The 19,598-nt window shown below is 44.1% G+C and overlaps 1 protein-coding gene across 1 annotated transcript in view; it reads left to right on the forward strand.

Moving 5' to 3' along the window:
- Positions 1-18,802, forward strand: part of LOC143975987 (vomeronasal type-2 receptor 26-like) — a 49,970-nt gene extending 31,168 nt beyond the window's left edge. Inside the window, exons 5-7 of the mRNA XM_077478516.1 lie at positions 717-953; positions 1,668-1,791; positions 17,907-18,802. Of these exons, the coding sequence (XP_077334642.1) occupies positions 717-953; positions 1,668-1,791; positions 17,907-18,802 (1,257 nt within the window). The remainder of the gene's footprint in view (positions 1-716; positions 954-1,667; positions 1,792-17,906) is intronic.
- The last annotated feature ends 796 nt before the right edge of the window (positions 18,803-19,598 follow it).

Consider the following 19,598-nt stretch of genomic DNA (forward strand, 5'->3'; position numbering starts at 1 on the left):
CTCATGTGTGATTTAGGACCACCAGTCCTTCATTGTACATGAAGACTTTGGAGAGACTACAACCAGACGACCAGGAAAGAGGAGAATCAGACGACCAGGAAAGAGGACAACTAGATGACCAGAATTGTGATATAGGAGGAGAGGGCCATGATGTGAACTCTGAATCATCTCACAAATATTCGGACCTCTGTTGGGACAAAATTTTACTAATCCGACCTCAGTGAGGTGGTCTGTAAGGTGAAGGATCTACCTTATATGTAATTTCCCTGAAAGCCCAAAATCTCCCCCACCATCGAAATATGAGCAGGCTCTCAACATTCTCTTGTGGGATTTAGTACCACCAGTCCTACATTATACATGAAGACTTTGGAGAGACTACAACCAGACGACCAGGAAAGAGGAGAACCAGACGACCAGAAAAGAGGACAACTAGAGGACTAGGAAAAAGGACAACTAGATGACCAGGAAAGAGGAGAACCAGACGACTAGGAAAGAGGACAACTAGATGACCAGGAAAGAGGAGCAGATTTGGGGACTGGAAATAGGGCAGAGAAGAAGCCTACAGAAACGAGGAATAGGGTAAGTGTTTCAACTTATTCCATACCGATAGACATGAAAAAAATTATTAATTAAAGTTAACCTTTGTTGTTCATCGGGATGCACTACATAGTAATGTTTTTCTGCTTTAATTGTGTTTTACCTATGTTTCCTAACAGCTGGAAAGTTATATTGCCAGAGTTCATTACAAAGATAAAAATGGAGAAGACATTTTCTTTAATGAAAGAGGAGAGATGTCTTCTAAGCTTCAACTAGAAAACTGGATAATTTCAAAGGAAATCGATGTGACTGGAATGAAAATTAATAGAAAAGTTGTAGGAAGATTTGAAGACTCATCAGATGGGGATATGCATTATCACATCCATCTTGAAAATATCACATGGAGAAAAGACAGTGTAAAAAAATTAATTTAATACTTGATGACATATTAACCACTTCCCTATGGGTGGACGTCCATGGACATCCTTGACTTTCAGTTGTTATCCCGGGATGATGCCTGCAGCTATGGGTCTCATCCTGATATTCTCTTTTTTAGCCAGCGATTCTTGTTTTTGTAAAAGCCATTTTAATAGCTAATTAGCCACTGGATTGCTTTTATAGGAGGTGGGAAGGGACATCCACCCTCCGACCACCTATCGGTGCCTCTCCAGGCTCTCCCGTGCAATCAGGAATCCCAAAATCTGATCCAGAGCTGCACCATATTTTACACACTCCAATTTTAGTAAATCAACCCCTCATGTGAGCTATATTTTATCAAATGCAAACTTTCAACCCAAATCCACACATTTTTCTCATAAGATTCAATTAGAAAAGCTTGTGAATTTTTGGTGAAAACACTTATAAATAGACCCCTAAGTATAACTTTATAGTAATGTTTATTATAGGTCCAATTTATTCCATCCATGATGTAACTGAAGTGCTTATGGTGCTTCATGAATCATTTGATGGTTACTCAATTGTTTCAAATGTCACTCTTCTGCCACCCTGCCTATGCTAGCATCTCCTCAGTGTAACATAGCGTTTTTAGTGTTTTAAACAAGTGAAAGTGAATGACCCAATGGTAAGAGATTGGTTCCTTCAGATCTTTTTAATTTTATTTCATATTCAAGATGCCTGAATTCCGCTGCAATAAAAGATGTCTTCCTGGATACAGAAAGATCCCAAGCCATAGAATCCATGCCTGCTGTTATGAATGTCTCCCATGTTCCGAAGGGAAAGTGTCCAGTGTAGCAGGTAGGTTATCATTATCTTCTTCCTGATTGTCAACGTTTCCATCGCTGGTTCAATATACAGAAGTTGTAGTCAGAGTCTTCACTTGGAAATATGATGACCCTAACTACCAAGGCCTGAGGTGTGCCTTGGCCTGGCTGGACAGTATGCCTAAAAGAGGGCATACCCTGAATGAAATATAAATGGAATGATGAAAGTATAGGGGAACGGGTGGGTGGCAACCCAGAAATGAGCCGACGAAGGCTCTGATGGAGGAGGGGGGATTTAAAGCCCTCAGACTCCTCCTACAAATTCAGGCTAGCCTTCCAACTTGTAGTCAGAGTCTTCACTTGGAAATATGATGACCCTAACTACCAAGGCCTGAGGTGTGCCTTGGCCTGGCTGGACAGTATGCCTAAAAGAGGGCAAAAAGAGACACAAACTAGGTGTGATGTGAAAGCTACAAAGAAGGGCCCGCAACAACCGTAAGTCCAGAAAAAGCAAATGCCCGGATGACTACAGAAAAGGGGGGTTACGTCTGTAGCTGCTAACATGGAGGATTTCCAGCGCCCCATGAACCTGATGTAAAGAAAGGACCCCCTGTGCGGGACCTACATGAGTTTCCCAGGAACCAAATGAATATACAGAAAAGGGGTTAGGATTCAAGCCTGGTCTGGCAAGTAACCTGGACGTGAGAACAAACTGTTTGCAGTGAGAGGATGGAGAAAGAGCAGGCCCAAGGAATGTTGCAGAGAAGGCCAACTTACTTTACCAGACACCATGACTATGGTACAGAAATATAACCACAAGCCCCTGGCTTACCCATCTACCAACGAAGGGGAAGTTGTAAGCGTGGTAAGAGAGAACTGCCTAGAGCACTAACTGGGAACTGTGCCAAGGGAAGGAGACAGGAAATCTGAAACACCACGAAAACCTGACCGGTAACTGGTAGCCGTGCCAAAGAGAACATCCCCGACTTCCCTCCCTTGCCGGTAAGAGAGGGTGAGCCACAGAAAATGGACAGACTGACAGGAGTTCATAGGTCCTGAAAACTGGTCACCTGATAGATCCTTCATGGAATTGGCAGATGAGGCCAAATTGCCGATGCAATAACAACGAAAGCCATAAACATGAACCTATGAGACCATCCCGCCTTCGTGAGAAGCCCACGGAAATAACCTGGATAAGAAGCATTGGCCAGATCGATTACCTGAGACCACACTGCCCCCAGTACCGCATGCCATCGTGAGAAATTCCAACATCACCTGAAGGTGCACTGAGAAGAACAGGAGCCGCAGCTGAAACCTCAGTGCCAGCCGAACGGGCTATGAACCCCACCATCCTGATTAACAATACAAGAGCGTCTAGAGAATCGCATGAACTGAGTTGAAGAATCCTGCACGGAAACATGTGCTGCGCTGGTGGATGGAAGAGGTTGTGACAGAGTTGGGAATAACCACCTAAAAAACTGCCCCCCCAGCTGAGGCCGGGAAAGGGGTACCCCAGCAATAAACTCAGCTAAGAGTTTGGAACTGTCCCACCCCTAACGATGGGGTGCTACCATGCACTGAAACCCCATGTGACGGTGGAGGGATGAATGTGAACCGGCCTCCTCAGCAACCCACCCCATACCCTAACGGAAAAGACAACTGGCGCAAAGAGAACAGACAACCAACCCACAAAACAACAACAGCCCTACGTACCAGATAAGTATGAGGATGTAAGTGCATAAATGACAAGACCAACAGCACGTGAATGTGAACCTAATGCTGACCCAACCCTAGTGTATGTAGTGAGCGAGCCCGAGCAACCTGCAGCGCCAAGACAGGCAATTAAAAACGAACACTCAGGGCTGAGGTACCCACAGACTGTGGTGGGTAGTAGTAAAGGTATGGTGAATGTGCACGTATGATGTATGGTATACGGGCGAGAAGATTGTGAGACGACAATCACTTAAAAACGAAACCTCAGCCCGTATGGGTCCGTAGACGTGACGGACCCTGGATGTGAGCCCTAGCTAATAGACATGCTAAGAACAACAAGCTATGACATGAAAGTTACGAACGAAATGCTAGGACAGAACAACAGAGACAGATAACAAACAAACTCTCCGGGCTGGTGTACCCACAGACCGTGGTGGGTAGATGAACAAGAGTGATGAAATAAGCGTGCAACGTATGATGTGCGGTATACGGGTGAGAAGATTGTGGGACGACAATCAATTACCAATGAAACCTCAGCCCGTATGGGTCTGTAGGCGTGACAGACCCTGCATATGAGCCCTGGCTAACCAAAATGCTACGAGTGAAATGCAATGGCAGAAAAATCGACAGGTAGCAAGACAAACCTCAGGGCTAGTATCCCCACAGACTGAGGTGGGTAGACGTACAAGTGTAATGAAATGAGCGTGTATCATATGACGTACGGATGAGAAAATTGAGGGACGACAAACAGATAAACAAATCATAGCCTGTAAGGATCCGCACAGAAAAGCTATGACCAGAAATGCTGCGAAATGAAATGCAGAGAGAGGAAAAAGCAACAAATGAAAACGCTGTGACCGGACAATGCTACAGCAGGGAAAACGCTAGGCAAGGAAAACGCTACGACTGGGAAAAATGAAATGAAGTGAAAAGCTACGACAGGAAAAACTATGAATGCTAAGAACGAAAGCTCTGATGGAACACCCTAGTGACAGACCCTCTGAAAAGACCCACATAGACGACAGAACCGCTGCTTAACCGAGACAGAACAAATACGTGAGGCATGAATCAAAAATGACCATGGCAGTGGAGCTACCCCATGAACCGATCCCCACCTGCTTGGCTGCCCCCATCTACCCCTAGCTCTGTGTCCAAGAAGCCAGAATTCACAAGCAAGTCTCGACCACCTTGCTCCCTAGGCTCCCGAGCCATGCCATGACACATAAACCCAACATGTAAAACACCAGTCACAGAGAATACCGGCATTCCCTGCAGTGATGCAAACATCCCCCCCCCATCCATTCTCAGACAACAGCTACACCCACATACCTCTCATCACTGGAAGTACCATGCCCCTCTGTGAATGTGAACATGAACATATACACATATCCATATATATATACACACACACACATATATATGTACATGTATATACACACACACACACACAACATGCACAAATGTACCCAGCCTCCACAATGACCGCCTGAGCCCGGATGAGTGGGGGGATGCCCCCCCATGGACCCAGATGAGCGGCAGGGAGGACGGATTTCCCCCCCAGCGTGAGCCCGGGAGAAATGGGCGGGCTGCCCCCCCAGAACTGCATGCATGTGGAGCTGGCCAGCGGCCACTACCTCCCCCTCCCCTGGCGGAACATATGGGGAGAAATGGCCAGGCAGCCCCCTCATGCAACCAGATCCTCCCAGGACAGGGGAGCCGGCGGTCAGCCGACTCCTCCCTCTCCCGGCGGAACACATCGGGAGAAGCAGGCAGGCGGCCCCCTCGTGGAGCCTGATCTACCCCGGACAGGGGAGCTGGCGGGCAGCCGAATCCCCCCTCTCCTGGCGGACCACCGGGAGAAACGGGCGGGTGGCCTCTTTGTGGAGCCTGATCTACCCCAGACAGGGGAGCTGGTGGCAGCCGAATCCCACCCTCACCCGGCGGAACACTGGGAGAAACGGGCGGGTGGCCCCCTAGTGGAGCCTGATCTACCCCAGACAGGGGAGCTGGTGGCAGCCGAATCCCCCCTCTCCCGGCAAAACACCGGGAGAAATGGGCGGGTGGCCCCCTTGTGGAGCCTGATCTAGCCCGGACAGGGGAGCTGGTGGCAGCCGAAACCCCCCTCTCCCGGCAGAAGCGGGCAGGCAGCCCCCTCGTGGAGCCAGACCCCCCCCAGGACAAGGGAGCTGGCGGGCAGCAGAATCCCCCCCTCGCCCGGCGGAAAACCGGGAGAAGCAGGCGGGCGGTGCGGCCCCCTCGTGGAGCCAGATCAGTGCGGCAGAGAGCTTATGGGTGGCCAAAACCCCCCCTCCCAGTGTAACATTGGGAGAAGCGGGCGGGCGGCCCCCTCATGGAGCCAGATCCCCCCCGACAGGGGAGCTGATGGGCTGCCGAACCCCCCCCTCGCCCGGCGGAAAACCGGGAGAAGCGGGCGGGCGGTGCGGCCCCCTCGTGGAACCAGATCAGTGCGACAGAGAGCTTATGGGTGGCCAAAACCCCCCCTCCCAGCGGAACACCGGGAGAAGCGGGCGGACGGAGCAGCCCCCTCGTGGAGCCAGATCAGTGTGGCAGAAAGAGCTGATGGCGGCTGATGGGTGGCCGAATCCCCCCCGCATGGACAACAGGTAGGAGGCCCCCTCATGGAACGGGGTGATGAGAAGGATGGGCAGACTTTCCAGTGGTGTCTGAGCGAGAAACCGCCACCATGAGCCGACGACCGGCTCACAACCCAGAAATGAGCCGACGAAGGCTCTGATGGAGGAGGGGGGATTTAAAGCCCTCAGACTCCTCCTACAAATTCAGGCTAGCCTGCGGCTAGCCTTCCAACTTATAAGAGCAGCCTACTTTGGATTTGATAAATTCACTGTTCTAAAAGTAACCTACTTTGTTCTTTCAATGTAAAAATCCAATAAATGGAAGCATGTGCTAAGACACCTTCCTTAGCTCCGATTCAGTTAAACTGCATCTAATATATGTTGTAGTTAGTCATCTACATTAAATCCCACCAATGTCACCAGGAAACAAAAATGAGAGTACATCCAAAATTTTACCTTGCCACAAAAAAATAAAATACTGATAAATGTTTTAATGGAGACACTTATTCCCTTGACAACTGACAATTTTTCACACATTGGAAAGATGTCCTCCTGCTTCCTGTTGAGTGTACTGGACAGGAAGTAAAGGAAAATCCCCCTAATGAGATACAAATTGCAAAGACAAAAACTGATAGTGGCTTTAACCCTCCACTATGCTATCAAAATAAAAAAGAAATAAAGTTTTGGCTTTAGACACATTTTAAGAAGGAGATGGAAACTCCACAACTACAAATCATCCTAATAAAAGACATCCCATTTTTTTCTGTTTAGAACAGTGGTCTCCAAACTGGGACCCAAGGTCCAGATTCGGCCCTTTGCTTGCTGGGGACACTGTTTTCATCCACTGACACCAACAATGGGGCATAATTCCCCCCCCCCCACTGACTACACTGAATGGCTAGAATTCCTCTCAATGACACCAACGATAGAGCACAATTGTAAAACAGGTGTATAGGCTCTACAACCTTCCCACATAAAAGCTCCGCCCAGTGCTCAGACCTCGAGGCTGCGGAGAAATCAAACATACCAGAGTAAGGAAAGTGATGGTTGGCACTCGGGGTAAAATCCCAAAAATGTTATTTCTTTATTGCGTAAGCATGCACAATGCTTAAAAACATCCTACGTATTTTGGATGTTAGTCCTTAAGTCATGGCTCCTTAGTCCTTAGGCCATGACTAATGCCCGGAATAGGTAGACTGTTTTATAGCATTGTACATGTCTACTTAATAAAGAAATAAAACCTTTTTGGATGCCATCTTGAGTGCTGACATTTCCTTTTCCTTACGATGGAGCACAATTCCTCTCAATGACACCAAAAATGGGGCCCAACGACACCAATAATGGGGCACAGTTCCTCCCACTGACACCAACGATGGGATGTTTATTCCCATTGCTGTTGCAACCTTTTCTACTCCCAATAACCACAGTCTGGCCCCCCCTTAAGTCTGAAGGACAGTGAACTGGTCCTCTCATTAGAATGTTTGGAGACCCCTGGTTTAGGCCCTCCATGCTCTTAAGGTGAATGGTATGCCAAAACATTACTTTTCAGTTTTGGATAGAGTAGATAGGGGCTAAAATCTCTGTCAGATTATTTTTTTGTTGCCTTTGTCCTATTGAGGAGATTGACATTACTTCCTGTTCTTTGGATGCAACAGGAAGCAAGAGAAAATGTATACAAAAATAAGAGAAATTTCCCTCTTAGACAAATCATTTCTGGAACAGGTGTCCCCATTTGAAAATGGTCCCATAATTCTTGCTCTGGTGAGAATTCAGTTATTTGCTCCTATCTTGGTGAAAATCGTCACCAGGGCATATAGAGAGGAGTGAATTCAGCCAGTAGAGAAACAGACAGTAAATGATGGTTCTAAACCTTACCTACTCTAAACAAAATTACCAGTTTTGGGGTTCAATACACTTTAAGCAAATGTGGACAGCCTTGCAAAAAATGAAACTGCTAAGGTTAAATTGCCCAGAAACCCTAATTCGGCCAGTTAAGGTACCTAGAGACATGGGTTGATTGTCACCAGATAATGGGAAAAATTCTGCAAGCCTGTGGGATGCCTGTGACTTACCTGGAAAGACCTCAGAACAACCTATCTCTGAACAATTGGTCCCTTATGACTGTTGCTATGCACTCCCAGCCACTGCAACTAATAATATGTCAACAACATTTTGGCAAAATGCAATCAGGAAGACACAATTATGGTGGTTGTTGGTGTTTTTTTTTTTTACTAAAGTGAAAAAGGGTTTAAATTACTCCTGAGGGTTACAGGAACCCCTTTCATTTATTCTCAACCTGTTCTTGCTCGCAAAAATAACTCTTAAGCCCCGTACACACGAGCGGACTTTTCAACATCCAAAGTCCGTCAGACCGAGTCCGTCAGACTATCCGATCGTGTGTGGGCTGCAACGGACTTTAGCTTCGCAAAAGTCTGACGGACTTTAGAAATGAAGCATGCTTCAAATTTTCCCGACGGAACTCCGCCGGACCCGGTCCCCTTCGAAAAATTCGCTCGTGTGTGTGCTACTCCGACGGACTAAAACCGACGCTAGGGCAGCTATTGGCTACTGGCTATGAACTTCCTACGTCGAATCCAGTCGTACGTCATCACGTTCGACTCCGTCGGAGTTTGGTGTGATGGTGTGTGGTCAAGTCCGTTCGGTCGAAAAGTCCGCCAGAACTCCGTCGGAACTCCGGCGGAACTCCTTTGGAGGTCTGTCAGACTTAATCCCTCTCGTGTGTACGGGGCATTATTAGTCTTATTATTAAAGGTGTTTTCAAAGAAAAAAGAAAATGAGAAAAAAAAAAAAAAAAGGATAAAAAAACGACACAAATAACTAACAACTACAAAAAAAATAGAAGAGTGGTGACCACCGAAGCTGATGGAAGCCTGAACTAAGAGTACTTTGGGAGAATCAGGGATTGCCAGATATCGGCACATCTCCGAACCCATCCATCTACACAGCCGCCTGCCTAACAGTCTGCCGTCCCTGCTGCCATGCCTCGGAGACACAGAGACACCCCACAGCCGCAGAAACTCACCGGGTTCTTCCTGGCCAGGTTGTCTTGACTCAGCCAAGCAGAGTGGCTCCCATTTCTGGATTCTCTACGGGCATAAACAATGCAGCAACCACAGGATTGGGTCCCTCTACACCCTCCACAAGAAGCCCAGCAAAATCCAGGCCCCGGCGGGACCCTGAGGACAAAGATAATGTCACTGACACACCTGAGGTGAGTAAAGCACACTCACAGCCTAATACAAGCACTGGCCTGGGTGACCCTATAGCCTCCTTCCCCACTAGTGGACAGCCCATATCTGATACTACTTTATAGGGCATGCTTCTGTCCCTCAGAGCTTCTTTACAGACTGATCTGCTGGCTGGTCTGCACCACCGCAGAGCTGAAGTACAGGAGCTCGGAGATAGAGTAGATCAAGTAGAAGAACAAATGTCTGAATTTGCCCCCTCCGTTAATACAATGGTGGATGCTCATGAAGCCCACTCTGAGGAATTTCAGTGGAACGGCGGGTGGGCTCGCTACTGGAGAAGATTAGGAATCTCCAGATCTTCCCAGATTCCTCCCAATACACCATGCAATGGCGTAATAACCTGGTCACTATCACCAAAGCCTTGCACAACCATAATATCACATAAAAGTTGAAATACTTAGCCAGCCTAGTGTTTTACCTGTGATGGTTCATCTAAGACTGTCCACTCCTTAGAAGAAGGCATTGTCTTCCTCAAGAGCTGGAGTATCCTCCCGCCACCACCACCGCACTCTGACACATCGCCTAAATGTAAGATTTCTAAATCCTGGTCAAAGGTCCCACAGAAGAATCAATACTTGGTTCCGGAGATTTCATGATGACACTGTTGATACATCCACTGCAGGCAATCGCAGGCCCTCCTTATGAGTACAATCCATCGTACTGTTTTCCCCCCATTTTCTGCAGCTGACTCTGCCCAAAGACCTCTACTCGGGTCTTCCCTTTTTATGCCCCTTCATGGGGTCTATTTTTGTTTTCTGTTATTGCTGGATCTCCCATGGTTTGCATGCCAATATGTTTCTTCCCTTCGTTTGATCATTCTCCTTTCCTCTGTTTGTGAGCACACCACCAGTTGCCGACTTATACTCAGAGCCTACCTTTTCATATGTAAGTTGACATTTCTCCAACAGCGAACACTCTATTGGCATCTCTTTGATTTTTACCTCACTGGTCCCTGTTGCCCCTCAACATTTAGATCTCAAATGCTTCACCTCCACACATGGGACTGAAAATCTTATCTCTTAATGTAAATGGACTTAACCATCCAGCCAAATGCAGATCTATGTGGAAGGAATCTTTATCTTATAAAGCAGAAATCATTTCTATTCAAGAAACACACTTCCAGAAAGGAGCTACCCCCAACATTGGAGTTTCTCTCATATCTTTCTTTCTTCTGCACCTGTTAAGAAAAGGAGACTCTTGGTGGTGGTCAGAGACACTATCTCCTTCCAGCTACATAAGTCTTAGCCCTTGTACACGCGGTCGGAGAATCCGTCGGAATGTGTCCTATCGGACCGTGTTGTCGGATAATCCGACTGTGTGTGGTATGCATCGGACTGTTTCCGTCGGAATATCCGTCGGACCAAATTTTCCAACTTGCTGGAAATATTTTCCGACAAACTGGTCCGATAGGACATACTCCGATCATGTGTAGAGAATTTCGATCAGACAAAGTGCCACGCATGCTCAGATCAAATTCCTACATCAAAGCTATTGGCTACTAGCCTGAACGTAGTCCCATCGTAATGAAATTACGTCATCACGTTCTGAAAGATCTGATTTTTTGGCAACTTTGTCCGACCGTGTGTATGCAACAGTTTCGGACAAGATCCGACGGACAAAATCCGACGGATTTGGTTGTCGAAATGTCCGACCGTGTATACAAGGGCTTACTTTGATTCCGAGGGTAGATTTATTATTTTAGTATTTACAAACAATACAACATTTTAATGCTGCTTTCACTCTATGCTCCCATGCTCTCTATGCTATTCAAATGAATAATTATGATGTGAAAGTGTAATATATTGATGTGTGGAAATTTTAATATGGTTTCCGAACAAACCAATGATTCTTCTTTCATGATTAGAGGTCGAGTACTTTCTCTGAATGGCCTTATAACCAGTGAAGAACTATACGACTCCTGGCGATGTTTCCATGAAAATGAAAGAGATTTTACCTTTCTTTTTCTGCTACACATAATTCATATTCACGTATAGATCTATTCTTAGAAGACAAGTGGCTGCTTCAACAGACAATTTCCTCTGACATACATGATATCACACAGTCAGACCATGCAGAGCCCACTATCTCCCTACGACTAGATAACTCTACCCCTAAAGTTCTACTTGGCGTTGCAATAATTCTATAGCCCAATCTACCGACCACAGAGACCTACTGGCCCGTCATCTCCAATCCTTTGTCTCTTATAATGACACACCAGATATCTCTGCCACCACACGGGGTGCCCAAAAAGCATACATGAGGGGTATTTTAATCCAGCTAGGAGCTAAGACCAAACAAACAGCACCAGGCTTCCCTCTCCAACATATTACACAATATCCACTCATTAGAGCCCGAAAAAAAATCCTGCCCCTCGTCCTCCATATTCAATTTACTAACTAAGCTTCGCACAGAACTGTGAACACTTCTTATTCATGACCATGATCAATATCTGCGATCTCTTAAACTAAAATATTTCTCACAACACAATAAAACAGGCATATTTTTATCTACTAGGCTGAAAGCCCATACAACTAAGTCCAACATACCCTTCCATATTCATCCCTTTACTAAATCAAAACTCCTTAGCCCGAAGGACATCGCTCAAGCTTTTGGCAGACTATTATGCATCATTGTACAATTTACGGGAAGACTCTTCCACTCCCCAGCCCACTGACCAAGCTATCTGTTATTTTTGGGAAAGTTGCGCCTACCAAATCTATTACCCTCACAAATATCTTTCCTTAACTCCCCATTCACCAGCGAGGAAAACGCCAAGACAATAGATACTCTACCTCGTGATAAATCCCCTGGACCAGATGGCTTCACTAATGAATATTTTAAGGCCTTTAAATCCATCCTATCCCCATCCTATCCCCCTATATCCTAAAATGACTCCAGGAAATTTCCAACAGACATGCTACGCGCACACAATGTTACCATTCCCAAACCGGGTAAGTCTCCTGACTCGCCAGCCAATTTTCGCCCAATTTCCCTATTGAATATAGACATAAAACTTCTAGCGAGGCGCTTAGTAGTGGTACTCCCTTCCCCAATAAAATCAGATCAAATGGGATTTATGAGTGGCAGGCAGGCTTTGGATGCTACTAGAAGAATCCTGAACCTAATGCACTATGCTGGGACATCTAAGATGCCTTCTCTGCTTCTGTCTATTAAAGCAGAAAAGGCGTTTGATAGAGTCCACTGGCGCTATATTTCACTGATGCTGGAGAAATTCGGATTTCAGGGGTCTATACTAGCAGCAATTCTTGTGCTATATTCTACCTTGTTGGTCCAAATCTGTACCTCTGGTCTACTTTACAAACCCTTCTCTATCACTGAAAGGACCAGACAGGGGGTACCCTTGTTGCCATCCATTTTCAATCTCATGATAGAGCCCCTCGCAGAGTCCATCCACTCACATCCACACATATTGGGTTTTCGGTTACGTGGAGAGTCTCACGTTGTGAGCCTATTTGCGGATGATGTCATTTTATCCCTGACTGATCCTTTGATCTCAATACCTTTCATCCACCAATTCTTGTCCACCTTCAGCAATGTGTCTTTCTACAAGGATAATTTTACTAAATCACTAATCTTGGACTTAGGAGTGCATAATCACACTAAAACCCATTTGGAATCTACACTTATAGATCCCATATACTTGGACGTCGGAGGGTATTCCCTACCTAGGTTTAACTTCTGTCCTATCATTGGCAGAAACAAATTATCAACCCTTAATTAAGACACAGACAGGACATTGCACAGTCATTTTACAAGGAAATATCCTGGGCAGGCTGATTAGCTGCATTAAAAACAATGATCCTTCCCAAGATCCTATACCTCTTTTGCACATTGTCCATCCAGGTGCCCTCTTCCTACCTAATGGCTCTTCACAAACTCCTGAAGCATTGTATCTGGCAGGGCAAACGTCCGAGATGTGCATGGTCACACCTAGACAAGCATAAATTAGTTGAGGGTTTTGTGGTGATGGAACTAAAAGATTACTATCTAGCTACTCAGTTGGCACACATCAGACACGGGTTTACCCCTTCCCCTGACACTCCCTGGGTCCAAGCTGAAGCAGCGTTAGCAAAGAAACATACATTTTCATCCTTACTTATGGCTGATTGTTGGAACCACTTCAGCACCCTCTCGATCATAGCACAAGCTTTTGTCCAAGCATGGATAACCTTAATGTTTTATCCTGGGGATCCCTCTGAAGCACAACAGCAACGTATACATTGTATAGCTTTAGAAACCCTTATCCCCTACTTGTCTGTATGGAAATGAAATCATAAATACATCCACTGGGTAGACAACATCCTGGTCAATAGGGAGCCTAGACCCTTCTCTGAGTTACATTCCCTTTATGGTCTTCCTGCTTCTGAACTATTTTCATATATTCACATGACTAAATTCTTGAAAAACTAGACTGTCCCAGTTATCAAGATCCAACCTCTGGTCTCTAAGTATTGCAACTCTTCCTCTCCTGGCCCTGGAGGTATCTATCTCTTTTATAACGTTCTTCAGAACAAGACTGCCTTCTCTAAGTTTAGTACCCTCCTACACCTGCAGAAAGTTTACACCCCCCGAACAGTGTCTTCAAGCACTCAGATTTTCCCATGGTATTTCGAGTTGTGTTAATCACTGGGAGTTATCTCAGAAAATAATTTCACAATGGTACCTCACACCTTACCGAATTTTTCACAATGGTACCTCACACCTTACCGAATTTTTCATAATGGTAACTCACACCTTACCGAATTGCACAGTACTTCCCATCTCAACCCTCTCTGTGTTGGTGTCACTGTGGTCAGGTAGGCAATCTTTACCACATATTATGGTCCTGCAAAGGCCTAATGAGCTTCTGGAAACAAGTATTTGCTTTAATCTCTTCAGTCACTGGTATCCTAACCCTGCCTAACCCAGCCTTGGCTTTACTGAAACTTGAGATTGACAATTTCCCACCTTCGCTTAGATTAGTAGTTGTTCATATCCTGCTGGCAGCTAAACAAAACATTTCTAAAGATTGAAAATCGGAAGTAGATCCTTATCTATCTGATGTGGTTATCTCTGTTAATCTGACATGTCATAATGAAAAAACATTGTCAATACTCTCTGGTAAATCTATTAAATTTGAGAAAACTTGGCAACCTTGGCTACCCTGGATTAACCACTTCCCATCCAGGCCATTTCTGACACTTCGCTCCTACATGTAAACATCTACTTTTTTTTTTTTTTGCTGGAAAATTACTTAGAACCCCCAAATATTATATATATATATATATATATATATATATATATATATATATATATATATATATATATATATATATATATATATATATATATATATATTTTTTTTTTTTTTTTTTTAGTAGAGACCCTGTAGAATAAAATGGTGGGTGTTGCAATTCGTTATGTCACAAGGTGTTTGCGCAGTGTTTTTTCAAACGCAATTTTTTTGGAAAAAAATTAATTCATGAATTAAAAAAAGACAAAAACGCTAAAGTTAGCCCAATCTTGTTGTGTAATGTGAAAGATGATGTTACGCCGAGTATGGATTTACATATGCGTGCGGGAGTAACGTATGCGTTTGTATTTGCACGTAAGAACAGTGGGATGGGGGGGGGCTTTACATTTTTTTTAGATATTTATTTATTTATTTTATACATTTTTTTTTTGTACTAACTTTAGTGCTATCACAAGGGATGAACAGCATCCCTTGTGATAGCATGGGCCGTGACAGGTCCTCTTTATGAACTAGACCCCAAATCTCTCCTCTGGCCTCCCATGTAGATGATCAGACACAGATTGGTCTGATCGGCTACTTACCTGCCCGTTGCTGGCCAGGTAAACAAAGGGGCAGAACCAGAAGTGATGAACTTCTCGTTGCTCCCGGTTTCTAGGGTTACAGAGAGGGGTAATGACATCAGTTCCTCTCTCTCTGTACAGGGCAGCCATCGTCGCCGGCCTCCGTGATGGGACCCAAGAGCCCAGAAGAGGTGGTGGCAGTGGAAGGGGGGGTGGGACCCCTTTCTGCCACCTGCAGAAGTGATCAAGTGGCTAATTAATCACTCAGATCTCATCTGCCTTATTCAGAATTTCTAGCTGCGAAGAATGAAACTGAGATGATGCCTGTAGGTGCAGACATCATCTCGGTATAAACACTGAAAATGGAGGACGTCCATGAATGCCCTGCCAGGGGTAAGTGGTTAAGTCCTAATGTTTGTTCTTTTGCTATTGTCCATTAATGATTCCTTATAGGCTCTGTTCTAGTACGATACTGTGCTCACCTTGCTCTGTTACCTTGTTTAGGTTCTTGGTATTTGTTGTACTACATCTGTTTGATCCTGTATCGCAAATTGTACTTTGTAAAACACAATAAAAATATTGGAAAAAAAATAGAAAACATATTCAAAGAACTCACCAAAAACGAACTAGAAAAAATTCTACAAAATACACAAACAAAAACACAAATCCTCTAAATAAGGAATAAAAAAGTGGTAAAGTTTACACTTCAAATACATTTTGTAGAAGCTGCCAAAATCAGCAATTTAATTCATATTAACTAGATTTTATTTTTTTACCTCTTGATTAACCGATTGCCGACCAGCCACTGTCATTATACTGCGGCAGGTTGGCGCGGCTGCTCGAATCACCGTAGGTTTACGTTGGCCTCTTTAAGAGCTCTAGAGGGCACGCGCGCGATGTCCGCCGGCGACCCGCGATCGCTCCTCAGAGACCCAGAACGAGAATCTGTCAATGTAAACAAACAGATCCCCGTTCTGTCAGGAGAGTAGAGAGTGATCAGGAACAGCAATCTCTCTACTCCCTGTCAGTACACTCCCCCCCCCCCCCACAGTAGACATGTGCACTTTGTTTCATTTCAAATTAGTTTTTTTAACAAATTTCAACAAATTTGTTAATTCAGAAATATCTGAATTAATGAAAACCCATTTAACAAATTTTTCCAAATATTCGTAAATTTGAATATTCGAAAATTCGTAAATTCGTTAATTTGTACATTCGTAAATTCGTACATTCGTACATTCTTAAATTCATAAATTTGAAAATTCGGAAATCTGAAATAATAAATAACTCATAATAACGTAACTATTACTAACTATTAAATTATAAATATTGTAATTTCCTATCAATTTTGGCTGTTAGTGAACATAACAAATACAAATGTATCCGAAGTTACGAATTATCTGAAATAACAAATGCCGTATCTAAACGAATGGAACGTAAGGAATTAATAATAATAAAAACGTTTTATTATTATGATTATTATTATTTATTATTAATTTGTTCCATTCCATTTGTTTAGATACGGCATTCATTATTTTGGATAATTTGTAACTTCAGATAAATTCGTATTTGTTATATTCATTAACAGCCAATTAAGAATGGAAATTCCAATACCTATAATTTAATAGTTAGTTATTATTTCAAATTTTCGAATTTTCGGGTTTTTGAATTTTCAAACTTCAAATTTCCAAATTTTCTAATTTACAAATGTACGAATTTACACATTTTCTAATATATGAATGTACGAATTTACAAATTTACGAATTTATGAATGTACAAATTTACGAATTGCGATCACAACGCATGACCTGAAAAATGAAAAAAACAAACAAAAAATGAAACGAACAAAACAAAACTTTATTTTTTGTCAGTGTACATGTCTACCCCACAGTTAGAAACACCTTCCTAGGGAACACTTAACCCCTTGATCACTCCCTAGTGTTAACCCTTTGCCTGGCAGTTTCATTTATACAGTAATCAGTGGCTATTTTTAGCTCTGATCACTGTATAAATGTCAACTTATGTGTGAGGAGAGGAGAGCCAATTGCCTAGCAACCGGCTCTGTGTTTACATCACATGACGACTGTGATTGGACACGGCCATCATGTGATCAGGAGGGCCAGTCACAGAGCCCTCCTGCCGATTGGAGATGCGCCGTGTCCATGTGACATGAGCGCATCGGGTTCTCGCCACTGCGCGGGCATGCGTGTGCAAGATCCCCCTCCATCTGAGGGAGGTTCCTGAACATCCACTCAGAAGGAGAGAGTGGCCAGCCAGCTGTTTATGTACATTGCCCGAGTGGGAAGTAGTTAAATGAAAAATTTATAAAATAAAGATTATATATAAAAAAAAAAAATCACTATACTAATGACACTGGCATGGAAGGGGTTAAAATCAGGGGCGATCAAAGGGTTAAATGTGTGCCTAGGGGGTGCTCACTAACTATGTGGGAGGATGTGCTTTAACTGTGGGAAGACAGAGATCAGTGTTCCTGCTTAGCAGAAGCACAGGATCTCTGTCTTCCCTACTAGCAGACCGCCATTCTGCCTCTGTCAGGTATAATCTGTGGGTCCCGGTGGAAATCGGGTCGCGCCACAGACCCAGAAGTGCAGAATCACGTACAGTAAAAGTCCATGGGGCGGTCGGCAACAGGTTAAACAATTTTTTACAATAAAACCAATTACCATGGTATCATCAGTACAACACAATTTCTTATAATTATACGGTGCAATCAAAGTTTTATTTTCCTATCGTTACAGATGCGGAGAACTGCTGGGAGTGTCCCGATGAAGAGCAGCCCGATGAGAGAAATGTGAAATGCATTCCAAAAACATATGATTTTCTTTCATATGAAAAAGATTCATTATTTTTCATTTTTACTGTATTATCGGTAATATTTTCAGCTATAACATTGTTTATACTGGGACAATGTATTTATTACTGGAAAACTCCAATTGTGAAAGCCAATAACCGGACTGTGACCTTCATCCTCCTGACCTCCATCTTGCTGAGCTTCCTCTGTGTCTTCTTGTTCCTCGGACGTACTGTGGATATAACCTGCATGCTGAGACAAGCTTCATTTGGAATTTGTTTTTCCATTACTGTCTCTTCTGTTCTGGCCAAGACTACCACTGTGTGCATTGCTTTCAAAGCGGCCAAACCTGGAAGCCCATGGAAGAAATGGGTCTCAAGCAGAGTTTCCAATCTCTTGGTGTTGATCTGTTCCTCTGTCCAAGTTCTGATCTGTGTTATTTGGCTGTCAGTATCTCCTCCCTACCAAGAGTATGACATGGACTCCTATCCTGGGAAGATCCTCATTCAGTGTAATGAAGGGTCAGTTATCGGGTTCTACTCTATGTTGGGTTATATGGGGTTTCTGGCAGTTGTGAGTTTTGTTCTGGCTTTCATGGTGAGAAAACTACCAGACAATTTTAATGAGGCCAAGTACATCACCTTCAGCATGCTGGTGTTCTGCAGTGTCTGGATTGCCACGATCCCGGCCTATCTGAGCACCAGAGGGAAATATATAGTAGCCATGGAGATATTTGCCATACAAACCTCATGTGCTGGAATATTAGGATGTATTTTCATGCCAAAAATGTATATTGTGCTTTTTAAACCTCAGCTTAATAATCGAAGACGGATGTTGGAGTAAGAAAGAAATTATTGTTTATTCTAATGCCGCGAACACAACACTGGACATTCTGGCAGACTAGATCGGACAGTCTTCCCGACGAACTTTCAGTGGAGTTCTGACGGGCTTTCTAAATGAACTGAAATGACTTGGCCACAAACGAACGGACTAAGTCCGTTCATTTTGATGACGTAAGACGGGACTAAAAAAGGAAGTTCAATAGCCAGTAGCCAATAGCCCTTGCGTCATATTTGGTCTGCTGGACCAGCACACAGATGAACAGTTTTCCCGATAGGAATTGAGTCAGTCAGACAGATTTGAAAAATGTTCTATTTCTAGGTCCGTCTGATTTTTAAAATGAAAAAGCCCACACACGATCGGATTGTCTTACTGACTGATTCCGTCGGACCTAGTCTGCCGGAAAGTCCGGTCGTGTGTAGGCGGCATTAGAGGCATATTTGTACAAGGTAAATGTTTGAAAAGCTGATTCATTGCCAGAACCTTTGTCAAACATTCGTTGAACATTTTCTCAGTGAATTAAAATATACTGTGGAATAGCAATCAATAGCAAATATAGTGTAGAAGATAAAATAGCTTTGTGCAGTAAATATTTGGGCCGGAGATAACCGTAGCACTCAGGCTTCGTTACCTCTTTTCAACACATTGAAGTTTAAATTAGCTTTCAATTTTATAAAAATAAAAAAGTGCATGCTCCACTCCTCCCCCCCCCCCCCCTTTAGTCACTACCAGCCTTGGGGACCAGGCATCCCCATGGTAAGTGAGCAGCAAGTGTACAGCCCCAACCTACATGGCTATG

This window comes from Lithobates pipiens, unplaced genomic scaffold (genome assembly GCF_037356315.1).
Source record: "Lithobates pipiens isolate NorthernLeopardFrog02 unplaced genomic scaffold, aLitPip1_a1.2 Scaffold_13, whole genome shotgun sequence".
In the NCBI taxonomy this organism is placed as follows: domain Eukaryota; kingdom Metazoa; phylum Chordata; class Amphibia; order Anura; family Ranidae; genus Lithobates; species Lithobates pipiens.